At 40.9% G+C, this 26,206-nt stretch overlaps 1 protein-coding gene across 1 annotated transcript in view; it reads left to right on the top strand.

Moving 5' to 3' along the window:
• LOC109924814 (kinesin-like protein KIF13B) overlaps positions 1-26,206 on the top strand; it is a 159,975-nt gene that overhangs the window by 87,314 nt on the left and 46,455 nt on the right. Inside the window, exons 11-19 of the mRNA XM_048601378.1 lie at positions 975-1,187; positions 7,274-7,384; positions 11,498-11,632; positions 13,043-13,173; positions 16,796-16,882; positions 17,314-17,504; positions 18,721-18,928; positions 19,244-19,406; positions 22,333-22,479. Coding sequence (XP_048457335.1) covers positions 975-1,187; positions 7,274-7,384; positions 11,498-11,632; positions 13,043-13,173; positions 16,796-16,882; positions 17,314-17,504; positions 18,721-18,928; positions 19,244-19,406; positions 22,333-22,479 — 1,386 coding nt within the window. The remainder of the gene's footprint in view (positions 1-974; positions 1,188-7,273; positions 7,385-11,497; positions 11,633-13,042; positions 13,174-16,795; positions 16,883-17,313; positions 17,505-18,720; positions 18,929-19,243; positions 19,407-22,332; positions 22,480-26,206) is intronic.

Below are 26,206 nucleotides of genomic sequence, written 5' to 3'. Positions count from 1 at the left end.
CTATGATGCTGCTTGGCCTGCTGTGTTCATCCAGCCCTGCACCTTGTTGTCTCGGATTCTCCAGCATCTGCAGTTCCTACTATCTCTGATTCAACTTTTACCCATCTCAATACACTTTCTCCAATCCCATGTGTTTTAATCTTGCATAATTATCTTTTTAATCTTGACTTTTCACTGGTCAAGTGTTTGGATGAAACCCAGACTGGGGTAAAAGTAATCTTTTCATACTCCTCAGTAAAACTTACAGCATCCGCAGTTCTTTCAATCAGGAACAAAAACAGAAGTTGTTGGAAAAGCTCAGCAGGTCTGGCAGTATCTGTGAAGAAAAAAATCAGAGCTAACGTTTTGGGTCTGGTGACCCTTCCTCAGACCTGCTGACCTTTTCCAGCAACTTCTGTTTTTGTTTCTCATACTCCTGATAGTCAGGTGTATTTGAAAATAGGTTTGGCCAGTCTAATCTTGTATCTTGTTTTGGAATGGGACATGGATATATAAAATAGCTCATAATTCTTAAAGATGCTAAATAAGACTGGATGTAATTATTTAAGCATTGGTTCTTCATTGTACCTTAGCAAGAGATCTTTCCTTGTGTGAGTTTTGATAGTTTGTATTGGTGGTGTTTTGACCATTGAGAAGGAAAAAAGTGAATATTATAGAGGAATTTAATCCTGCCATCACCCTATGTGGATGCATTCTTGTTTTCTATGCACAAAATTGAAAAGTGACTAGAAGTGAGATATTGGTACTTAACTGCTTGATCATTTATCCGCCATGAAGATCAGTATGGCCCCCTACCTCTGAACCAGAAATTTTGAGTTCAAGTCCAGCTCCAGGACTCCTTTTCCATGAAATATGTGTTCAGATCTGCAGTCCAATTCAGATATATATGTGTGAGATTATATATACATGCAGGTATGTATAGTTCAGATACTTAGTCCAAATCATTGCTTTTTTTTTTTTTAACATAAACACAGGATAGTCTTGGTGGAAATAGCAAAACAGCAATGATCGCAACAGTGAGCCCAGCAGCAGACAATTATGATGAAACCTTGTCAACGCTGAGGTATGCTGACAGAGCCAAAAACATAATTAATCATGCTGTGGTGAATGAGGATCCCAATGCCAGAATCATCCGCGAACTCCGCGAGGAAGTAGATAAACTGCGGGAACAGCTCTCCAGAGCAGAGGTATGATATGATGGGAGTCTCGGATTTTAACAGAACGCTGTCAAATCCATTGTAAATACTTAAATAAAACATTTAATCTGAAGGAGGGAGTAGAAATAATTCAGTCAATATTAGGCACAATTTTAAATGCTTCATGCCATGAAGTATTAGACACAAGGAATTTTTTTTGTGTAATGCTAAGACAAATTCCTATAATAAAATAAAACAAAGAGCCACAGATGCTGGAGATCTGAAGCAATAACAGAAATTGGTGGAGGAACTCAGCAGGCCTGACAGCATCTGTAGGAAGAAAGCAGAGTTAATGTTTCAAGTCCAGTGACTCCTCCTAAGAACTGTTCTGATTAAGAGTCACCAAACTCAAAACATTAACTCTGCTTTCTTCCCACAGATGTTGCCAGACCTGCTGAGTTTCTGCAGCCACTTATATTTCTGTTTAAGAAAAATTCCTAATCTGAAGGCAATTACCCAATCCAGAATCACTTAGTTAATAAATGCACTGACAGCTGTTATGTTCAGGTGGGCCATTCCAGGTCTAAATTCTGGTTAATGTTGATTTGAAAGGCTGTTTCCAGCTAAGAATGAGATGAATACGAAAGTTGGAAAAAGAGGAGAATGCAGAGCCACAGTGACCCCTACTGAAGAAAGCAGCATTTTTCATGTCTGATAGAATCATAGAAGCAAATAGCACAGAAAGGAGCCATCTGGTCTAACATGCTTGTGCCCCTCAATTGTGCTTCGTTCCATGTCCCTGCTCATTGTCCATAGTTCACTAATCATCTACCTGGCTAACTCCCTTTTTACAGTTATTTGTGAAATTAGCTTTAAAAATAGTTTCAGATGAAGGATTGAACAATAGACAATTGAGTGAAAGCGTTTCTGTTTTTACTGTTGCCTCTAATCTTTCACCAATTTTGAATCTGTAGCTTCTTATTGTTATGAAGCAGAGGTCGCCACCTCTCATGATTAAAACCGAAACGCCCAGAGAAGCTCGCCTTGCCTCATGATCTTGTTAAAGGAAATGTGAAAAGGTGTAACCTGCCTCTCACTTCCCAATCTGTTACAAAGGAGAGGTGCAATAAAATGAACTCCTGACAGTTAATTCGACAATCAGCAAGTAACAACTAACAAACCAAACAATTCCCCCTTAACTAGTAGCTATTCCGAATAAAACAAAACTCTAATGGTATGCTGTTCTAGTAGATACAAATCCTATTCTATAAACAAAGTTAATTTAAATAAATTGAAACTTAATCTCTTGAAATTACAGTCAGGATAAGTCTTCTGGAATGTTCTTTGCCTTCTCCACTGTCCTCCAGTAGGAGCACCTTTCTCCGTCAAACTTTTGTGTCAGGAATATTAACTAAGAGTGCTGTAGTTCTTTTATTTAGACGGTGCTTACTCTGAGAGCTTAGAGGTTTCTATGAGAGGCAGTGAGTCTCTCTTCAGATGGCCGTTTGCTCTTTCACCGATTTTTCAAATGTCCTCTTCTTTTGTACCCTTGATGATCTTCTAATTTCTTACAATAGGATCGGTCCTAGGTTGTCAAAACCATCAGATTTAAATTTAATAGGATTTTGGTATCTAAGGCCTGGTTTAACTTAATCGGCTAAATTCAAAAACCTGTTGTCTTGGTAAAAACGCTGCTTTGCCTGCTAACAGTATAGTCTTTTGATCCAATGTTTCAATTCAAGAACTCTGTGCATCTGCTGGTGCCTGAAGACTTTTTAAAATCTCCAAACCATAAAAAAAAAATCTTTTAAAGGGACAACACACTCTTTTCCTCACCATCATTTTACAAACATGAAATACTCTACCCAACTTCGCAACATTATCGTTAACCATTCCGCAAAGTGAATAGTTTTTCCTCTGTGCGTCTATTATATCAAAATCTGTTGCCATTTTGATAACCTCTGTGAAGTCACTTCATGTTCTAATGAGAAACATTCCTAATTTTTCCAACCTTCCCTTATAACTGAAAGTCCTTGTTCCTGTTTAGGTCCTGCCTGCCTCCTCTTATGCTGTTACATTTTTCCCGAAATATGCTGTTCAGAATTGTCTAACTGAAGTATAACCTGTGAATTATATACTCAGGGTTTGCTGTACTATGAATGGTGAAACTGTCACCTTTTGCCATCTTTGTTCCACTGAAACTGATAACTTAGTGTCCATATATGCGCTGAATATCATGAAAATGCAGAGAAGCTACTGTCAGGGAATTTACTCCCCTTTATAGGATGCACTGTAGAAGTTCATACAGACTGCTGTTTCCCCTTGCAGTCACGACTTGTTGAGAAATTCTATCCTAATGCTATTAAAAGCCCTGGAAGAAGTTGTTGCTCAAATGAGGTGCATCTTAAGGATGTGTTAGCTTCATAATTATTGCAGATTACTCTTATTGTGTATGAACACTCCAATTTGGTTGCCTCCCTGTTTGATGACATTATTCCTGCCCTTTATTTGGAACCAAATTTGAACACCTGTGAAGAAAGAGGAAATTCCTGCCATCGAAATTTTTGTAGGCCGCTTTCTTTGAGGCCAACAGAGTGTCCTTGCTTTCCACCAACCTTAGAATCCAAGCCATAATGCTCCAGTTCAGGACGTAGGCTCTGCTGTAACCTTCACAGTCAAAGGTTTACTGAGTGGTAACTCGAACAATGCCAAGTTCCCTTTCTTTGTATGCTAAAGGCAGACTGTCTCAGGATGCAAAGAATAGACTGCTTGGAGAGATTATAAAGGCATTAATCTAATTGCAGGATACAGGTATGCGTTCAAAGACTCGCAAGCACTTGTTTTTATAGTTTAACTTCAGAACTCTTTACACAGTAAATACCTGTACTACTTCACAACACGTAGAATCATAGAACCACAACAGTGCAGAAGGGCACCATTCGGCCCATTGACCCTCTGAAGAGCATCCCACCTACCCAGACTCAAACCCAAACCCCTACCATATTCCATAACCCCATGCTTATCATGGCTAATCCACCTAGCCTAGACAATTTCAGTATGGCCAATCCACCTAACCTGCACATCTTTGGTCTGTGGGAGGAAGCCAGAGCATCCAGAGGAAACCCATGCAGACACAGAGAATGTGCAAACTCCATACAGACAGCCGCCCAAGTCTGGAATCGAACTCCATTCCCTTGTGCTGTGAGGCAGCAGTGCTAACCACTGAGCCACCGTGTGTAGTGATACAGGAGTATTTTTATGACTGGTGGTGATTTGTGCACCTTGTCCTTGTGATCCTGCCAATATTCATTGAATTAGATTAATACAAGCATACAAACTCCGTTGACTGGACCGCTTGTTTACATTGCAGAGTAATGCCAATAGTGTGCGTTCACTTCGTGCATCACCTGAAGTCACCATGAAAGTCCCACCTTCTTGACTTTGCTCCTTGCCTGAGAAATGGTGACCCTCATGTTAAACTCACCACCAGTTATCTCTCTGTAATGAGCGAGCAGCTTAACGGTCCTCTGAGACTATGTCAATTTTACCTTGCAAACTCAATTGTTGTTATTTTCACTGAGTATCCGGTTAATCTGTTAAACAAAAAACCGAAAGAACTGCGGATGCTGTAAATCAGAAACGAAAACAGAAATTGCTGGGAAAGCTCAGGAGATCTGGCCGCATCTGTGGGTGAAATCAGAGTTAACGTTTCGGGTCGAGTGACCTTTCCTCAGAACTGTTAACCTTGATTTCTCTCCACAGGTGCTGCTCCTGCTGAGCTTAATCTGCTTAACTGCTGGAGAAGCACATATTGTGTTTATTTTCAACTCTATTTTGCATCAGTGTTTACTTTGGAGAAGGATATGGAAGAACGAGAACGTGGGGAAATAAATAATGACATCTTGAAAAATGTCCATATTACAGAGGATGAGGTGCTGAATGTCTTAAAATGCATAAAGGCAGATAAATCCCCGGGACCTGATCAAGTGTACCCTAGAACTCTGTGGGAAGGTAGGGAAGTGATTGTTAGGCCCCTTGCTGAGATATTTGTATAGCCACAGCTGAGGTGGCAGAAGACTGGTGGTTGGCTAACGTGGTGCCTCTATTTAAGAAAGGTAGTAAGGAAAAGCCAGGGAACTGTAAGCCGGTGAAGCTGACGTGGATGGTGGGCAAGTTGTGAGAGGGAATCCCGAAGGACAGGATTTACATGTATTTGGAAAGGCAAGGACTCATTAGGGATAATCAACGTGGCTTTGTGCATGGAAAGTCATGTCTCACTAACTTGTTTAAGTTTTTTGAAGAAGTAACAGAAAGGATTGATGAGGGCAGAGTGCTGGACATGATCTGTATGGACTTCAGTAAGGCATTTGACAAGGTTCCTCATGGCGGACTGGTTAGCAAGGTTAGATCACATGGAATACAGGGAGAAATACCTATTTGGATACAGAACTGGCTCGAAGGTAGAAGACAGAGGGTGGTGGTGGAGGGTTGCTTTTCAGACTCGAGGCCTGTGACCAGCGGTGTGCCACAAGGATCGATGCTGTGTCCACTGCTTTTTGTCATTTATATAAATGATTTGGAAGTGAACATTGGAAGTGTGGTTAACAACTTTGCAGATGACACTAAAATTGGAGGTATAGTGGACAGTGAAGAAGGTTCAGAGTACAGCGGGATCTTGATCAGATAGGCTAATGGGCCGAGGAGTGGCAGATGGAGTTTAATTTAGATAAATATGAGGTGCTCTGTTTTGGAAAGGTAATTCAGGGCACGACTTGTACACTTAATGGTAAGATGCTGGGGAGTGTTGTTGAACAAAGAGACCTAGGAGTGCAGGTTCACAGTTCCTTGCAAGTGGAATTGCACGTAGATAGAATAGTGAAGAAGGTGTTTGATATGCTTGCCTTTATTGTTCAGTGCATTGAGTATAGGAGTTGTGAGGTCATGTTGTGGCTGTGCAGGATATTGGTTAGGTCACTGTTGGGAGTATTGCCTGCAATTCTGGTCTCCCTTCTGTAGGAAGGATGTTGTGAAACTAGAAAAGGTTTAAAAAAAGATTTACGAGTATGTTGCGAGGTTTGGAGAGTTTGAGCTATACTGAGAGGCTGAGTAGGCTGGGGCTATTTTCCCTGGACAGTTGGAGGCTGAGGGGTGATGTTATAGAGATTTATAAAATCATGCGGGATATGGATAAGGTAAATAGGCCAAGTCTTTTCCCTGGGGTGGGGGAGTCCTAAACTAGAGGGGATGGATTTAAAGTGAGAGGGGAAAGATAGAAAAAGGACCTCAGGGACAACTTTTTCAAGCAGAGGATGGTGCATATATGGAATGAGCTGCCAGAGGAACTAGTGGATGCTGGTACAATTCCTACATTTAAAAGGTATCTGGATGTGTGTATGAATACCGAGGGTTTAAGAGGGATATGGGCCAAATGCTGGCAAATGGGCCGAGATTTATATAGGACATCTGATGGGCATGGAGGAGTTGGACCAAAGGGTCTGTCTCCGTGCTATATATCACTATGCTTGACATCAATATGAACATGTTTGTTCAAGTTCACCCGAACCTTTACGCCACTGCATCCCAAATGCGAGGCTAGATAATTTTCTGTCGGGGGTGTGAAAATTGCAAGAACATTTACAGCCTGAGGTTAGGTGCACAAATGTTACTTTCAGTTGCTCTGGGACTGAGATGTTTGAGATGAAATATTAACTGGAATACAGGCTTGAAAGTGTGTACACTTGTTGTAAGTTGCATGGCCTACAGAAAATTTTGCTTGTTAATCAAAAAAGACTGAGCTTCTTAACAGATTCCCTAGAATGATTGCAAGACCGATTTAAGCCATTTGGCCATTGTGTGTGGGCTGGGTCTCTCTGAGAGCAACTCCTATGGTCCCACTTCTGCCTTTTGCCTGTAGCCATGCTAATGATTTTCTTTCAGGTGCTTATCCTTTTCTTTTTAAAGTCAATTATATCTGCCTCCAATACACACTCAAATTAGTACATTGCAGATCCTGACCACTTGCTGCATTAAAAAACGTTCTAACCCATGTTGCCAAGTTTATCTTAGTTTTGGTTTTAAATGCTGATTTTAGAATTGTTCGTTTTGGCTTAATCGCATATTTACATTTTCCATACCAGGCAATGAAAGCCCCAGAGCTGAAGGATCGTTTGGAAGAATCTGAAAAACTAATTCAGGAAATGACTGTTACATGGGAAGAAAAGCTGAGGAAGACTGAAGCTATTGCACAGGTATGTTCTGCAATATAATCTTCACCAGACGTCCGAAGGTGAATCTTGGAGATAGCAAGAACTGTAGATGCTGGAGTCAGAGAGAGCACAGTGTGGAGCTGGAGGAACACAGCAGGCCAGGCAGCCTCAGAAGAGCAGGAAAGTTGACGTTTCAGGTCGGGACCCTTCTTCAGAAATGGGGAGGGGGAAGGGAGCTGGGAAATAAATGGAGAGCAGGGGTGGGCCTGGGAAAAGGTAGGTGGGATTGTGATAGGTGAATGCAGGTAGGGAGTGGTGGGGATTGGTCAGTGGGATGGATGGAGTAGATAGGTGGAAAAGAAGATGGACAGGTTGTGTCAGGTCAAGGAGGGGGGGGGGGGGAGAAGATGGGTGGGGCTGGGGAAAGGTAGGTGGGATGGTGATAGGTTGGATGCAGGTAGGCGATAGTGGGGATTGCTTGGCGGGAAGGGTAGGGCAGGTAGATGGGGAAGAAGATGGACATGTTGTGTCAGGTCAAGGAGGCGGGGAAATGCATGAGATGCTGTTGAGGGCATGTTTGATTATCGGAGAGGGGGATGTTGTGGTTCTTGAAATAGGAGGCCATCTGGGATGTTCGGGAGCAGATGTGGCGGAAGCAGAGGAATAGAGAGTAAGGGATCACATTTTTGCAGGAGGGTGGGAGAGAGGAGGTGTGGTCCAGGTAGCTATGGGAGTCAGTGGGCCTGAAATAAATGTCGGTGTTAAGTCGGTTACCAGAGATGGAGAGGTCCAGGAAGGGGAGGGAGGAATCGGAGATGGTCCAGGTGAATTTGAGGTTGGGGTGAAAGGTGTTAGTAAAATTGATGAACTTTTCAAGCTCCTCCTGGGAGCATGAGACAGCACCGATACAGCCATCAACGTAGCGGAGGACGAGATGGGGGACGGTGCCGGTATAACAGCGGAAAAGGGATTGTTCCGCGTATCCGACGAAGAAGCAAGCATAGCTCAGAGCCATGTGGGTGCCCATAGCCACCCCCTTAGTTTGTAGGAAGTGGGAGGAGTTAAAGGGGAAGTTATTCAGAGTAAGGACAAGTTCCATAAAGTGGATGCGGGTATCGGTGGAGGGGGACTGGTTGGGCCTGCGGGATAGGAAGAAGCGGAAGGCTTTTAGTCCATCTGCGTGGGCGATACATGTGTACAGGGCTTCGATGTCCATATTGAAAATGAGGTGTTGGGAGGACAGGGAACTTGAATTCTTGGAGGAGAGTGGTGTCCCGGATGTAGGTGGGGAGTTCCTGGACCAAGGGGGAAAAGACAGAGTCAAGGTAAGTGGAGATGAGTTCAGTGAATCTTGCTGGGGCCAGGTAGTACGCAGCGCTTACAACTCCATCTACCTTAGTGAATGACCCGAGTTTGAATCTTTACAGGATTGATGAGATTAGACTCTTTTTTTGCAATGAGCTGTACAGGTTCTAAGGGACCTCCAACAACCGCAATAATCTTACTTTGTGCAAGGTATGATTCCAACCACTGGGGAGTTTCCTGCCCGATTCCCATTGACTTCAGTTTTGTTTCTGCTTCTTGATGCCGTTCGTTCAAACGTAGCCTTAACGTTAATGGTTGTCAACTCTCACTTCACCTCTGGAATTCAGCTCCAAGGCTGAAATGAGATCAGGTGTTAAGTGGTCCTGACGGAACCCAAACTAAGTGTCAGTAAGCAAGCTATTGCTAAGCAGATACTCTTTGATAGCACTGTTGATGACCCATACCATCTCGCTACTGATGATCAAGAGTCACCGCAAAATATCGGCAATTGACTGGTTCAGATTTAAGTTGCCTTTTGTGCACAGGACATACCTGCGGAATTTTTCAATTGCCAGTGTTGAAGCTGGCTCGGGGTGTGGCAAGTTCTCGTATTCAGTACTATTGCTGTTTCTTGGTACCACTTAGTGAATTGAATTGACTGAAAATTGGCAATTGTGATGCTGTGGATTTCTGGAGGAGGCCGAGATGGATCATCCTTTTTATAATGTTAATGGCAGAACCCTTAAGAACATTAACATACAGACGGATCTGGGCGTGCAGGTTCACAGTTTCCTAAAGGTGGCAACATAGATGACCAAAGTGATTAAGAAGGCAAATGGCATACTTGCCTTCATCGACTGGGGCATGGAGTACAAGAGTTGGCAAAATATGTTGCAGCTATACCTTTATTGGCTCCATCCCCGCCTCTTTGACCTGTCTGTCTTCTCTCCACCTATCTTCTCCTCTATCCATCTTCTATCTGCCTCCCCCTCTCTCCCTATTTATTTCAGAACCCCCTTCCCCTCCCCCATTTTTGAAGAAGGGTCTAGGCCCGAAACATCAGCCTTCCTGCTCCTCTGATGCTGCTTGGCCTGCTGTGTTCATCCAGCTCTACACCTTGTTATCGCAGCTATATAAAACCCTTGTTAGGCCGCATTCGGAGTATTGTGTGCAGTTTTGGTCGCCGCTTTACCAGAAGGACGTGGAAACTTTGGAGACAGTGCAGAGAAGGTCCACCAGGATGTTACCCAGTGTCGAAGGCATTGGCTATGAGGAAAGGATAAAAAAGACGAGGGTGGTTTTCACTGGAAAGACGGCGGCTGAGAGGAGGCCTGATGGAGGTTTACAAAATTATGACAGGCATAGAGAGAGTGGATAGTCAGAGGCTTTTACCCAGGATTGAAGTTTCAATTACGAGGAGGCACAGGTTCAAGGTGAGAGGGCAAAAGTTTAAGGGAGATGTGCAAGGAAAGTTTTTCACGCAGTGTGTGGTGGGAACCTGGAATGCATTGCCAGCGGAAGTGGTGGAAGCAGGCACATTGGTGATATTTAAGAGGTGTCTGGATGGTTACGTGAATAGGGAGGGAATAGAGGGATATGGACCAAATAAGGGAAGAAGGTTTGTTTTAGTTTTTCAGTGCATGATGATTGGCACAGGCTTATAGGACCGAAGGGCCTGTTCCTGTGCCATACTTCTGTTTTGTTCTTCTGTTCTTTTTTTATATTTCTGGTTGTAGATTGTTGAGTGAATTTCCACGGACGTTGCTGTGTCCAGATTCTTCTTGCTCCCAGCTCACTAATCCTGTCTGTGCTGCTCCACCAACTCTCTGGCCCTCGGGTATCTGAGTCAATGTTGAAGAATAGATGCATGCTCCCCCATCTCTCGTGGTGAACATCTAAATTCCATAAAATCCATGTGTTGCTTCAGTTAACAACTATAAAAGAGCCTTTAGTGGTCCTTCATTTTGTCTTGCTACTTTCAATATATACGTAGTGCAAGAATTGAAAGTTGGGTTATTACATTTGTTCAATGCTATTGACATAAAATCTAGACTTCTTAATTGTTATCATTTTAATTTTACAGTTGTTTTAAACTGTCACGTTAAATGTCATTTTTTCATTTTCTCATCTGTTTGATGTTATTTTGATTACCTGATGCTGTTTAGCTCTCCATGTCGAACATTTTATCTATGTACCCCATTTTCATACTTTTTTTACAATCACATGCTGCAAGGTTCCTCCTTGTTTTTATTTGTACTGGCTTTGTCATGCCTGTTTTCCTTCTTATTCCAAAGTCTATTTGATCATCTTGCAGATCTGTTTACCATTTTTCTTGTATGTCTTCAGTCATGCACTGTTGCACTAATGCATTCTGTAATTTCAGTTATATCATTCATCTTGATCCTAACTTCCAAGTCTGTCATTGATTACAAAACAGTAAACAGTAACTATCCAACAGTAATCTGAGCAAGCGGTTCAGATAACTTGGGATGTTAATTTGTTTTTGATGATATCTGAATTGCCTGATTTAATTACTGATTTGTAATTGTGCACAACAATCTGTTACTGTTTTGAGTACGGAATCAGCAATCCTCTGAAAAGTTGAAGCATTACTATGTACACAATGAAAATGTAACTAAATTGGTTGATGTTTAAACAAGGCCTGATGCTTTAAGCAGATAAGGGGTGCATTTACCTCAATAATAATGACTGAAGTTTCTATTTATGTCAGTTTCCCTGCTTCTCTGTCTTTGCTTTCATTATTGCAATTATACTGTGTTGAATATATCCTGGTATCCTCCACAGAATATTTTTAAATAGATTTGTATGATTTACTGACTATGTTTACAGGACCGCCAGAAGCAATTGGAAAGGCTTGGTATTTCTCTCCAGTCCTCGGGTATCAAAGTTGGAGATGACAAGTGTTTCTTAGTGAATCTGAATGCGGATCCAGCCTTGAATGAGCTGCTTGTTTACTACTTAAAGGTACAGTTGCTTGTGGATAATATTGTAATTTCTGTTTTAACATTGCATTGTCAACCTTGGCTATGATTTATGCAGAGCTCTTACTGTTGCCACATATTGGCTTTTCACAGCTGACAAAAAACAATTGTATTAACTTGTTTTGACTTGCGTTTAAAAGGGTAACATCTTTTGTGGTTTTTCCAACCTTTTGCTTGATCTATTGAGTTAAAGATCGCTAGGAGCCCTTTGTTCCATTGCTAAGTGCCAGACCTCAATTGAACATGGTTAGGTTAGGTGACTAAGGGCCTCAGACTTGAAATTTGTCCCAATCTAATCCATACATAAATAAGTTAGTTCCTAGCAGGAACTGAGTAAATGTTATATGGAATAAAAACCGAAAGAACTGCTAATGCTGTAAATCAGAAACAAAAACAGAAGTTGCTGGAAAAGCTCAGCAGGTCTGGCAGCTGTGGAGAGAAATCAGAGTTAACGTTTCAGATCTGGTTACCCTTCCTCAGAATGCTGTATGGAGTTTGGCCACAGATCAGCGATAACTTTATTGAATGACTGGCCAGGCTCAAGGGGCCAAACATGAACTTCTAGTCCTATCTAGAAATGAACTGCAAGCATGATGGCTCTGCCCAGCCCCCTTTCTTTCTGCCATGAAAAATAATTGTCTTCGGTACTGGCTGAGAATTTAAAATAGATTTTTTTTTCCCCCAAGTGTTCTACCTACTGAGAACTAGAGTTCATAACTATTACTCGATCAAACTGCAATAATCTCTAAATTACAAATAGAGCTTTAAAAATCCCTTGGAGCAGTGCTTCCCCAAAAATAAACAACTGGAGAAGCAGGGAAGATGCTTTGAACATGAGCAGAAGGCAAGGAAAAGAAAATTTTAAAGATTCGCTCAATTTCCTTGCTGGTTTCTTCATGTTTATGTGCTTCACTTCTCATTACATCAAGGAAGTTGTGTATAGTGGTTTGTTTCTCCGAGAAATGCTGCATTGTTGTCTCAGCAGCAGACAACTAGATATGAGTGGCCTTGCAAAGGCAGTAGAAAATAGGATATGTCATTCAAGTTTGTATGTGTATAATTGTACCCTTTCTGAATGATCCTTATTCGTGGAACCTGACTGCACAGAATGAGGTCATTCAACTTGTCTCACTTATTTTAGACACCTAACAATTAGTGCCACACACTTTGTTTTTCCTCATAGCCCAACAAGTTTCTTGCCTTCAATTATTCAAACATTTGAAAGTTAATACGGAATCTACTTTCACTGTACATTCCAGATCATAATACAGTGAAGCATTGACAACTTGTAGTTACTGTTAGTATCTAAAGCAGGTATTCTGGTTGTTGGGAGATCTGGTCTGTAATGTGGAAGAGAGGGATCTGATCTTTGTAATTTTTTTTCATTTGACAGAACCACACTCTAGTTGGCTCTGATGATTCCCAGGATATCCAACTGTGTGGCATGGGAATACTTCCTGAACACTGTATCATTGATATTTCTCCAGAAAGACGAGTCATTCTCACACCAATGCAAAACTCCAGGTGAGATTCTTTAACTCAAAATCGAGTAGTTGATTAAAAATATGACCAACATTAATTCTAATCTGATCAGGTGGGCAGACTCTTGCACCTGGACTGTGGAAATTATTGTTTTTAAGCTAAAAGGTAAACTCTAGTCAGTATAGCAAATTATTGTAAAGCTTATCCATCTGTATATGGAAACATCAGGCTCCTCCCAGATATCCTAATTCTTTACTCTGGCTTCTAAAACATCGCTGATGTTAATTGTACCATTGGCAACTGTGTGATCGGTTGTTTGGCCCTTGAATTCTGGAATTCCCTCTCTAAAACATAAAATATATGAGCAGGAGTAGGCTCTTCGCCCTGTGACCCTATTCCACCATTCAGTATGATCATAGCTAGTCATCCAATTCCCTAACCTGTCCTACTTCTTCCCCATATCCTTGATCCCTTTAGCTTTAAGAAAAATATTTCCTCCTTGGAAACATTTACTGTTTTGGACTCGACTGTTTTTTTGTTGCAAAGATTTCCACTCTCTGGGTGACGATGTCCCTCCTTGTCACAGTCCACCCTGTGTCCTTACACTGTGATTCTAGCTCTGAACTCCCCAGTCATCAGGAACATCCTGTGCTTAACCTTTCTAGTCCTGTTAAAAATTTACAGGTATCTATGAGATCCCATCCCCACTCTTGCTCATTCTTCTGAACTCTACTGAACATAGAACATAAAACATAGAACATAGAACAGTACAGCACAGGCCCTTCAGTCCATTATGTTGTGCTGACCTATTATTCTACTAAGATCAAACTATCCTGCATAGCCTACATTTTACTATCCTGCATGTGCCTATCCAAGAGTCGCTTTAAAAGTCTCTTAAAGTATCTGACTCCACTACCACTGCCGGCAGCGCATTCCACACGCTCACTACTCTGTGTGAAGAACCTACCTCTGACATCTCCCCTATACCTTCCTCCAATCACCTTAAAATTATGCCCCCTCACTCTGGCCATCCTCTTGCTCTATGCTTACGTGAGGAACGCCTTAGGCTTTTCCTTGATCCTACCCACCAAGGTTTTCTCATACCCCCTTCTAGGTCTCTTAAGTCCATTCTGCAGTTCCTTCCTGGCTACCTTGTAGACCTCTCGAGCCCCGTCCGATCCTTGCTTCCCCCACCTTAAGTAAGCTTCCTTCTTCCTCTTGACGAGTTGTTCCACATGTCTTGTCATCCAAGGTTCCTTCACTTTACCATCCTTTCCTTGCCTCAGTGGGACAAACCTGTCCAGTACTTGTAGCAACTGCTCCCTAAACAACCTCCACACTTCTGTTGTGCATTTCCCTGAGCACATCTGATCCCAATTGGTGCTCCATAGTTCTTGCCTAATAGCATTGTGATTCCCCCTCCCCCAATTAAATACTTTCCCATACCATCTGCTCCTATCCCTCTGCATGACTATAGTAAAGGGCAGGGAGTTGTGATCACTATCACCGAAATGCTGTCCCACTGAGAGATCTGACACCTGGCCTGGTTCGTCACCAAGCACCAAATCCAATATGGTCACCCCTCTAGTTGGCCAATCTGCATAGTCCTAACCAATTCATTCTGTTTTCATCTACCAGTTCTGCCATCCCAAGAATCATTTTGGTAAACCTTCTTCACAGTCCCTCTGTAGCTAGAACATTCTTCTGAATGAGGAGCAGGAGAGAGGTGCAGCAAAACTGCATGCAATAAAATAGGTGTGGCCTCACTAACACCCTGTACAATTGCAGCAAGACACTCCTGCTTCTGTACTGAAATTCTTGTGCTACAAAAACTTTTTCTTTCATCATTGCTTACTGTCCCTGGATGCTTACTTTCAGCTACTGGTGTATAAGGATGCAGAGGTCTTGGTTGCACCACCTCCTTTCCCAATCAGATAATCTGTTTTAAGTACCAAAATGTCAATTGAGCATCGACAGACATCTTTGTATTCTCTTTGGCCACAAGTGAGGTCTCGGAGACCTGGGGAATAGCCAATGTGGTACCATTGTTTAAGAAGGGTAGCAGGGATAATCCTGGAAATTACAGGCCTTTGAGCCTCACATTGGTGGTAGGGCAATTATTGGAAAAGGTTATTGGGGACAAAATCTATACACATTTAGAAGCAAATGAACTTATTAGCAACAGTCAGCATGGTTTTGTGCAGGTCATGCCTCACTAACTTGATCGAGTTTTTTGAGTAGGTGACGCAGATGATTGAGAGGGATAAGCAGTTGATGTTGTCTACATGGACTTCAGTAAAGCCTTTGACAAAGTCCCTCATAGCAGACTGGTACAAAAGGTGTGGTTACAGGGTATTGGGTGAACTGGCAAGATGGATGCAGAACTGGCTTAGCCATTGGAGACAGAGGGTAGCGGTAGAAGATGTAAATGATTTGGAGGAAAACATAGCTAGTCTAATTAGTAAGTTTGTGGATGATACAAAGATTGGTGGAGTTGTACATAGTGAGGAGGATTGTCAGAGGATACAGCAGGATATAGATCACTTGGAGGCAAGAGCAGAAAAATGGCAGATGGAGTTTAATCTGGACATATGTGAGTTGATGCATTTTGGAAGGTCAAGTACAGGTGGAAATTATACAGTGAATGACAGAACCCTTAATAGTATTGATATGCAGAGGGATCTGGGTGTGCAGCTCCACACATCATTGAAAGTGGCGGAGCAGGTAGATCAGGTAGTAAAGAAGGCTTATGGCATGCTTGCTTTTATTGAAGGGGCATTGAGTGTAAGGATAGGCGAGTTATGCTGCAGCTTTATAGAACTTTAGTTAAGGCCACACTTAGAATATTGTGTACAGTTTTGGTCACCACACTACCAGAAGGACATGGATGCTTTGGAGATGGTACAGAAAATGTTTACCAGAATATTGCCTGTTATGTGGGATTTTAGCTATGAAGAAAGGTTGGTTAGACTGGGTTTGTATCCACTGGAACGCAGGAGGTTGAGTGGCCATCTAATAGAGGTTATTAAGATGGTGAATTGCATGGATAGAGTGGAAAGTATGAGGCTTTTTCCCGGGGTGGAGGGGTCAAATACTAGGGGACACAGGTTCAAGGTGCGAGGTGGGGGAAGTTTACAAAGAGATGTGCGAGGCATGTTTTTCCGCACAAAGGATGGTGAGTGCCTGGTACGTGTTGCCAGAGGAGGTGGTGGACGTGGACACAATAGCAGCATTCAAGAAGCACCTGGATGAATACGTGAATTGGAAGGGAATAGAGAGATACGGATCCTGTAAGTGAAGACAGTTTTAGTATGGAAGGGCAAAATGTGTTGGCGCAGACTTGGAGGGCCAAAGGGCCTGTTCCTGTGCAGTATTGTACTTTGTTTATCCACATTATACGTTATTGGTCATGGATTTGTCCACTCGCTGAACTTCTCCAAATCACATTGAAGCTGTTGCTTCTTTAAGATGCTTCTTGAAACCACTTGTATCTCCATTTGTGTTTTGGTATCATATTTTAATTTGTATAGCTCCTGTGAAATGCCTAGAGATCTTTTAGTATGTTAAAGGCACCATGCAAAGGCACAAGTTTTTGAAATTAACTGTGTTGTCAACTTAACCAGAGTTTTCACAGCCTCTGGTTGTAATCTCTCTTTCTTGCTAGAACATTTGTGAATGGCTCCCTGCTGACCAACCCTGTGCAGCTTCACCACGGTGATCGTATCCTTTGGGGAAATAACCATTTCTTCAGGTAAATTTGTGTGACTATAAAATTAAAGTTTGCTAGTTCTTCTCCAGTCTGTTTATCATATGGCACTTTAAATTAGAAACTAAGTCATAATATTTCTATTATGTTAGTGAGTCGAGAGTGAATTTTTGAGGCCTGGTTCGTTGTATTAATTATTGCTGTGTTGCAAAAGATACTGGATAAATGTTGCACATTCCAAATCATGTGAAACCTGTTCAGCTGCATTCTCCAGGATTCAGGCTGGGGCGGGGCTAGAGTTTACCTAGAGACAGTTTAAGGATGAGGAGTCTTGATTGTATTTATTGGAGCTATTACTGGCGACAGCAGAAGTAAGGCCATAAGACAGGAAGCATCTGCCGATTCAACATGTTTGGAATACAAAATTTCTAAGTCTGCTGAGTCTGAAATAACATTTTTGTTTCGTTCTTTAACAGAATTAATTTGCCAAAAGCCAAGCAGAAAAAAGCGCAGGAAGAGGACGGACAGGAGAGTCCCATGAAGCAAAGTTCCAGTAGTGAGCAACTGGATGGAGATGGGGACAGTGCCAGTGAGGGCTCCAGTGAAAGCAATTACAGCTATGAGTTTGCACAGATGGAGGTCACTATGAAGGCTCTTGGCAACAATGGTAAGAAAGAAACACTTACTGCCCTCACCTTAGAGAATTAATTTGGTTCAGATAGCACTATGTTAAAGAAAGGAAGGCTTGTATTCTCTAGAGATAACACAATATGGAGCTGGAGGAACACAGCAGGCCACGCAGCATCAGAGGAGCAGGAAAGTTGATGTTTCGGGTCAGGACCCTTCTTCAGATTTCATCAACTTTCCTGCTCCTCTGCTGCCTGGCCTGCTGTGTTCCTTCAGCTCCAAATTGTGTTATCTCTGACTCCGGCATCGGCAGTTCTTACTATCTCCTTGTATTCTCTAGCACCTTTCACCACCACTGAGCATTTTTTATCTGTCTGGTTACGTATTTAAGTTGTGGTTGCAATAGTTGCTTATCCAGTGAAACTAAAATTGTGATATCATGTAAAAGGCTGATGTTGCATGGATTTTATTAGTTAATCAGCAGCTTGAATTGAGGAAGTGATAGACAAAAGAGTAATGAATTTAGCAGCATATAAAGTGACCCATTGTGACTGCGAAGGTTATCAAACACCCATCCAATGTTTAAAAAAACCCAAAAAAACTGAGGATGCTGGAAATCAGAAACAAAAATAGAAACTACTGGAAAAGCTCAGCAGGTCTGGCAGCATCTTTGGAGAGAAATCAGTTAACATTTCAGGCCCAGTGACAGAGAGGTTGGATATTCTTCAAAGACAACTTCTTTACCTTTTTGGAAGTCTAATAGATTACCATTTTATACTTGGAAAAGAAAACACACCGGGTGCTGGAAATTGAAACCTCTGGCAACATCTGAAGATGGAAACAGAATTAATGTTTCAAATTGAGAACTTGCATCAAAACCTTGAACCGTCTATCATGCAGATCTGGCAGCAGAAGAGAATTTTAGATAGACAGTTCAGGTTTTGATGCAAGTCTCAATTTGAAACACTAATTCTATTTCCATCTTCAGATGTTGCCTGACCTACTAAGCATTGCCAGAAGTTTCTATTTTTTTTATACCAGATTTCCAGCAGCTGGAGTATTTTCTTTTCTAAGTATGAAATAGTAGCTTGTTAGACTTCTGAAAAAGGAAATAAATTGTGATTGAAGAATATCCAACCTCTCTGTCACATACCTTGTACAAAACTTGCCCCTTACCCCTTGATGGATATGGAACATTGCACGTGGCGGCAAGACTTTGCGCGTTGTATTGATTCCATGACTTATTGTATTGGCAGATGCGATGCAGGCGGTTTTGCAGAGGTTGGAACGCCAGCATGAGGAGGAGAAGCGCTCTGCACTTGAGCAACAGCGCCTAATGTATGAGCGGGAACTGGAGCAGTTGCGTAGACGTTTGTCTCCAGAGAAACATTATCGTAGTATGGAGCGCCTTTCATTCGGCTCCCCCAGTACTCAACAGCGACTTCGTCAGTGGACAGAAGAGAGGTGAGTCAGTGGCAAGCTCTGTGTTTTTCCACCGTAGAAGACCTCATTGTAGGGTTGCACAGGGCGATTCTTTCCTCGTCCTTTCAAGAAGATGTGCATTGTACCTCTGGGAAACATTTCTGCTGCTGTCACCTGAGTTAAAACTCACTTGTATGTTGTGTCAGGATGGCTGGAGGATGGGGTCAAAATTGATCAACTGGATTTTGGTTCCTTCTGGAATTTTACATCTTGTGTTCTTTAATAATTCCGTGTATTGTAAGTAGCTATTTAGAACTACATTTTCTGCTTTTCACAATGGATTTCTGATCCTTCCAGAGAAGCAATGCTCAACCTCAGTCTTATGAAGTTGCAAGAGCAGATTGCCAAGGCAAATCATTATGTGCATGAAGCAAATTACATAGCTGAAGAGATGGAGAAGAAGACAGAGTATCAAGTTACTCTGCAGATTCCAGCATCCAGCCTAGATGCTAATCGAAAGGTAAAAATTGATATGTACCATGTTCTGAAGTTAAGATGGAAATTGAGAGTATGACTTTGATTTCCTTTTATTTTAGTATTCCTGAAGTGCTGTGAGCTTTGATATATCCTGTGTTTCAATGTACCTGGTAAAGTTCTGCTTTGGTAGAAGCTCTGATAGTTTAAAGTACTAATCTTGAGAGATAGTAGGAACTGCAGATGCTGGAGAATCTGAGATAACAAGGTGTAGAGCTGGATGAACGCAGCAGGCCAAGCAGCATCAGAGGAGCAGGAAGGCTGACGTTTCGGGCCTAGACCCTTCTTCAGAAACGGGGGAGGGGAAGGGGGTTCTGAAATAAATAGGTAGAGAGGGGGAGGCGGATAGAAGCTGGATAGAGGAGAAGATAGGTGGAGAGGAAACAGACAGGTCAAAGAGGTGGGGATGGAGCCAGTAAAGGTTACTCCCCTTTACTGGCTCCATCCCCGCCTCTTTGACCGATCTGTCTCCTCTCCACCTATCTTCTCCTCTATCCGTCTTCTATCCGCCTCCCCCTCTCTACCTATTTATTTCAGAACCCCCTTCCCCTCCCCCGTTTCTGAAGAAGGGTCTAGGCCCGAAACGTCAGCCTTCCTGCTCCTCTGATGCTGTTTGGCCTGCTGCGTTCATCCAGCTCTACACCTTGTTATCTACTAATCTTGAGAACTGGTTTAAAAAGAAAAATTGTATGGATGGTCATGAATGTTAGTCCTTCTACCCTGAACAAACCAGGTGGAAGAGATTTTATGAGGCAGCTCATTATGGAGAAAAGGAACCTTGAGGTAACTTTACCATACAGAGATCTGAAGGAGTTATGGCTCAAGTATAATCTGAGCAGATGCACCGTTATAATTAATATGGTCATCCACAATCTAACACTGAAAAATATCTGTTATGTATTTGCACATGCATCCTCTGGCTTATGGGAACGAAATTGAAATTTCTCAGGAGACAAGAATGAATTAGCAAATGATGAATGATTTGATAAAAATACAGCCCTTGAAAATGAGCAAGAAACAATTAAACAAGTCATCATCAACAGGGGTTCTGTCATGACAGGTAGAAAGCCAGTTGTAAGGAAGTTGAAGTTCACGAGGCAGATAAAACATTTTTCGTTTCCAAATTGAATGTCAAATGTGTTGGCTTGGGAAAGATCAAGGATATGGGCAGTAAAGTTTCCCCCAAGCCACACTATTAAAGTTCTTAAGCCACAGTCTTGAGAAGAATGTTGTACCTTGGGTATAATTTTCATTTCTCTGTTAGATCTTTTTATCTCTATTTGTTAGGACATTGCCTGGTTTAGGACTGAATTAATTGATATAAAAAAAGCTTTTGTACATCTTGCAAATAACACTTATTCTGCTGACCTAATTCACATTATCTTGGACCTGATTTGCATTATAATCAGAACAGCAGTGCTTTGCATCAGAAATGAACTGTCATTACTGCACAGAATGTAAATCATCTTCATTAATGTTGTTTCTTACTGCAGACATCTGTTGTCCCTGTGAATGATTACACAGTATTGGGATTAATCTCTGCTTTGGCTCCTTGCTTGTGAATGGCGTCATCGTTGACTAGAGAGGGAGCAATCGTATAATTAGTTTCAGTTGTTCCAGCAAGGCATCTGCTGTTAAATATATATTCAGTAGAAGAATACAAATGAGTAACTTTCTAAATGTTGAAGAGATTAGAGAACAGACGAGTGCAATTTATATTTGTTAAGATAAATGCAGTTGACAAAAGTGTCAGATTCTAGATCTTCCAACAGTCATTGACTCACTTCCAGTATTTATCACTGAAAGCTGTGTATCATGCCCAATTTCCTTTGTAATAAACACAGACTACTAGCAACACTCAGCAGGTCAGAAAGCATTTTTTGGAAAGAGAAGCAGAATTAATATTTCACATTCACATCAGAATTGAAATGTTAACTCATTTCTGTCTCCGCAGATGATGTCAAACGTACTACGTATTTCTGACATATCAGATTTTTAAAAATTTTGCTTCACATCATGTAACTTATATAATAAACTTGGTATGATGTTATAGAGTTCTTTCAACTATAGTTAATTCACTTAATACAATACAGAGAATTTCAGTTTGCCTTTTCATCAGTAAGACATGATGCAGAGTCCAAATTAATTATGTGTTTTATCTGGGAGTGTTACTGTAGTTTTTCAAAATGTTAATGGAACTAACTTTCCACAGAAATGTGCCGAGTGTGGTACATGTGTTATTATGAATGTCCACCTTATTTTCATGCACAGTGAAACTGCAATACAGCTCGTTCTTTCTTGAATATACATTGCACCATACATTAGTTTGCCTCATCAGTTTCTGTTCACCCACTAATACAATCTGTGGTTGCAGCTAGTATTCTGCTAGTGCCTCATTTAAATGTAACGTGGGGTAAGTCCCAGCCTCAAGTACCAGGTCTTTGTGTCTAGATTCCATTGGTGAATGAGATTGATCAGTGTTTCATGACACTTTGTGACTTCCTCATGTAAATGATCACTGAGTTTACATAAGATAACCTTGGATAGTCGAGTAACTCATTTTATAGCCATCTTGTTCCAGGTAGAAATATCTTTCTCCTTCTCTTTTTGCACCCTCAGTTACACTCCCACATACACATATGGGTCACAAGATTTCAGTCTTGAAATCTTCCTAGATCTGAAGCTGATTTCAGCATGACTCTGGCAATTCTTGCACAGAACAGTGTAGAGTCTCTTACAGTGCTTATTCCAGTGCTTCCCCCTGTATTTCAGTTACTGGTCGGTACAGATCTTATCTTGATAAATAAATTCTGAATTATTTCTGAGGCTCTAAGTTCTTGTGTCTGTCTGTTTGGACATTTTAGATGATTTTTGGGTAAGAAATCACCGCTTTTACACTCTGTTTCCAACAGCGTGACTCCATTCTCAGTGAACCAGCCATCCAGGTACGAAGGAAAGGTAAAGGCAAACAGATCTGGTCACTGGAGAAACTAGAAAACCGATTAATTGATATGCGTGAACTTTACCAGGAATGGAAAGACTGTGATGAGGACAATCCTGTAAGTAGATTTACGTCACCTTTTAACATATTGTTAGACTTGAGAATGTGGGAATATACAGAAAGAGCTCATGTACCTCTTGATCTCTCTCTATCGTATGTAAATATTGTATCTTTGTGAACTTGCAAGTACTGTTCTCCTCTGTGATATCATGCTATATGTACATCACTCATTGGAATAATGGGATCTTAAAGTATATTTTCAGCTACCTATTATGTGCTGAGTATACTTGATTTTTTTGATAATTAAAACATCAACATTGTTTGAAAGAGATTGTTAGAACCCTCAGTGACTTTTCATTACTTTTGTTTTTATTCTTTTATCAGTTTTGAGCTGGAAATGACTGGTGGATTTTGGGACAGCTTGTGTTAAAAGGGAGGAGAAAACAGACCAACCAAGCTTTCTTTGTTTGTGAAGTGAAGCCTGGAAACTAATTACAGGCTGAGCCTTGATTTTAGAAAGTTTCTAACAGATACAACGACCCCTGGGTAAAGTGTTGTAATTTAAACAGATAGCAGAAGTTGGCTATTTACGGGGTCAGTATCTTGGAATTGGTTCCAACAAGTCTGAAAGAGACCCTACCTTCAAGCAGGTGGCAGTTGTTGAATTGAGGCCTTGAAGGAGTCCATTGGTCTTTTGGGGTGGAACCAGAATTAAAGTTTTTTTGAATTGTGTTTTCTGAGAAATAATTCCAGGCAGCTGCCAAAACAGCGTGAAGATCTGAAATCTTCCTACCTAGTTTTATACATTGACACATTACGGAAGCCCAAAGAGTAGAAAGCTGAGTTAGAAATATTGCTGCCTTTGCCAGGGTGAACTGAGAAGATGACTCGAATCAATATTTCAGAAAACAACCAGGGGTCCACATTTCTGTCTGTGAAACAGCGGATCATGAAAGCTATTGAAATAATCTGTCCAGTTTTGTTATTTTCTTGTATTCATCCCTTAACTATGCTTGTTAGTTTGTTTTTGTCTGCTTGTCTTTTGTGCTGAAAATAACTGGTATGGGTTTAAAGCATGGATGTTAATCAGCTTATCGTGTTGTTTAACTTTCTCTTTGCTGAAGTTATTGTGTATTTCATAAATAGTGAAGTCCTTTGTTTAAGATACAAAACTGGTGTCTGGAAATTAATTATTTGCAAAGCCTAGGATTGGTTATTCAAAAGTCTGGTTAGGAATCATTGGATTGACTATTTGGAGCCTAGGTTTAATTTTACTGCGTTGTGTATACCGAGGTAGGAAAACTGATTTGGTTTGGCTGACTGTCTCTGTGTTGTAACTTAACAAAATAATGTCACATATGGAATGCCTTTGCATGTTTCAGGTATAACCCTGAAAAGTCCGTTCACATGCCAGTAACAGTCCCTATCACTCACTGATGGTGATGATATGTGGCATTGAAAGGTCAAGTGACTGACTAGGAAAAGCAAAAATTCTTGAAAGTGAGGACTTTCATTTTAAAAAATATATTGAATAACATTGACCAGGCATGATTTACCACCTGGGGACATCAATAATCAAATGCATAATATGAAAATGGAGTTGAATGGACATCAGACCAAGTAGGAATGACAGATTCCCTTCCAAACAGATCGAACACAACTAGATCTCTAAGTGCAGACCAACCCTTTTATTCCAAGTGCTAGCTCATAAAGTAGTTTATCGAATTCAGTTCACAGCTTTCCATGACAGGATTTTAACTGCTTATTCTCTGAATTTCTAATCTGGTGCCATACCATTAAGTTATTCTGCTAGCACTTCATACACATAGTGAGCGTTCTAAGGATGCTATTTTAACTGCATTCTGGTAATAGTTTCATAAATTTAATTTAATGTCTCTATTTGATTGCTAAGAAATATCCTTAAGCAATGATGCTAATTAATAGGAAGATGTTAATACCTGGTAAAATCTTATCTGAATTCTGAACCTTCTTATAAAAAAAAGTCAGGTTTTGAGCCGGAGGTGCTGGTTTTGGTCCCTGTGTTATTATCTCTTTGAAATGTTTGGTTCTGTGTTAAGGCGAGGAACTTTTTATGAATTACTGTGAACTACACAACGAATTGAACTAGATTGCAATAGTAGTTTGGCTTTTATGCCAATAACTTTGCAAGACTTTCTTAGGAACTTAGGGAGGAGCCATTTAACCTTTGGAGCCTGTTATGCCCCTCTTGTGGCTGAAATACCTATTGTTGAATACCTATTCTGAAGAAGGGTCCAGACCCGAAACGTCAGCTTTCCTGCTCGTCTGATGCTGCCTGGCCTGCTGTGTTCATCCAGCTCTACACCTTGTTATCTTAGATTCTCCAGCATTGGTAGTTCCTACTATCTCTGAAGATATCAATGAATCTGTTTTTGGTGGTGGTTGTTGAGGAAAAGTTATTTAAGACACATGGAAAAAAGCTGAAATTAATGGTTTATCTAGTTATTTTCAATTTTTGGTTGGACACCTTCAATGAAAAACACTCTACACATGTTCCCACCCACTCATTCCTACCCCTCCCCTCACATTTTCCTTTATTATCGTTAAACGTACACTTTGTCATAGAACACCTAAATAAGTACATTATGTCACTTATGCAAGGTTTTCTATGGTGTGTTATTGTACTGAATGAAAATTACATGAGTAAACATCCTCAAATGCATTTAGGGATGGGCAGTGAATGCTGGTCTAGTCAATAGCGTCCACATCTCATAAATGAATGAAAAAATAAGTTAGTATATCCACTTGATCTAATTTAACTAATGTGTACCATTCCTTTCAGAAGACCGGCCTTGCAGAATTGTATCTCTAAAGAGTAATTGGATCGCTAGTCTTAAGGTTATTAACAATTCATAGGTTTTAATGATCTGCCTGAGGATTTTCAATTTAAAACCAAATAGGCTCCATATTAACAATGTCAAATGATTTTAGTGCCTAATCCAAATGTTGCCTTTGGCAATGAGGCATTCTTGCAATATGAGACCACCCTTTGATGCTTGTTTGCTCAGTTTGCAGCATGGGATCTGAACTTACACAATTCTAAATGAATTAGTTATGTGTGTGTGTGTCGTCAGTTGAGCCAAACAAAATTAAAAATGTTCTTCCTTCAGTGGGCCACCAACACAAACCTGATAAGAAGAGCGTATACCCTGATTTCTGCCAGTAGTGCTTTCAAAATGTTCCAAAATGAGATATATGTGAGCAACTTTAGATGAATTTGCTTTTTGATAAGAAGAAAATAAGACTGTAAAATATCTTCCTTTGAAATCAAGTTTACTTATTGCAGCCAAACCTGTCAACTGTTTGCACCAAGATATAATCTTCTATCAGTTTATAAAGGCTCTATCTATAGCAAGGCAACCATTTGACACAACAACTGTGCGTATCTAAGTTTGTTTCCAATTTAAAGTGTAGATCTGATACAGTTAGTTGTAAACTAGACTTGCTGATGGTGGTAGTCTAAGTTCTAACAGATGGCATTGAATTGTATTTGAAAGATTGTTAGTTGTATTATATTGTTACATGAACTGATACTGAAAGAATATGAAGAAAATCTGCACTCCAAATCCTACTGCTTCCATTGATATTCAGCTGCTCATGTCCAAAGATCTATTGCTCAAGAATTGGCCTGTTCCATCACATGGCAACCCATGGCAGAAACACAACTCTGAGTCGACATCCTGTTCCAACTGAGGGACAGCTGATGACGATTAATGTTGAATGGAGAGAACATTAGAAGCACACAG

Source organism: Rhincodon typus, chromosome 9 (assembly GCF_021869965.1).
Source record: "Rhincodon typus isolate 14 chromosome 9, sRhiTyp1.1, whole genome shotgun sequence".
Classification (NCBI taxonomy): domain Eukaryota; kingdom Metazoa; phylum Chordata; class Chondrichthyes; order Orectolobiformes; family Rhincodontidae; genus Rhincodon; species Rhincodon typus.
The sequence above is the reverse complement of the archived record's forward strand: the minus strand, read 5'-3'. Positions and strand labels throughout refer to the sequence as shown.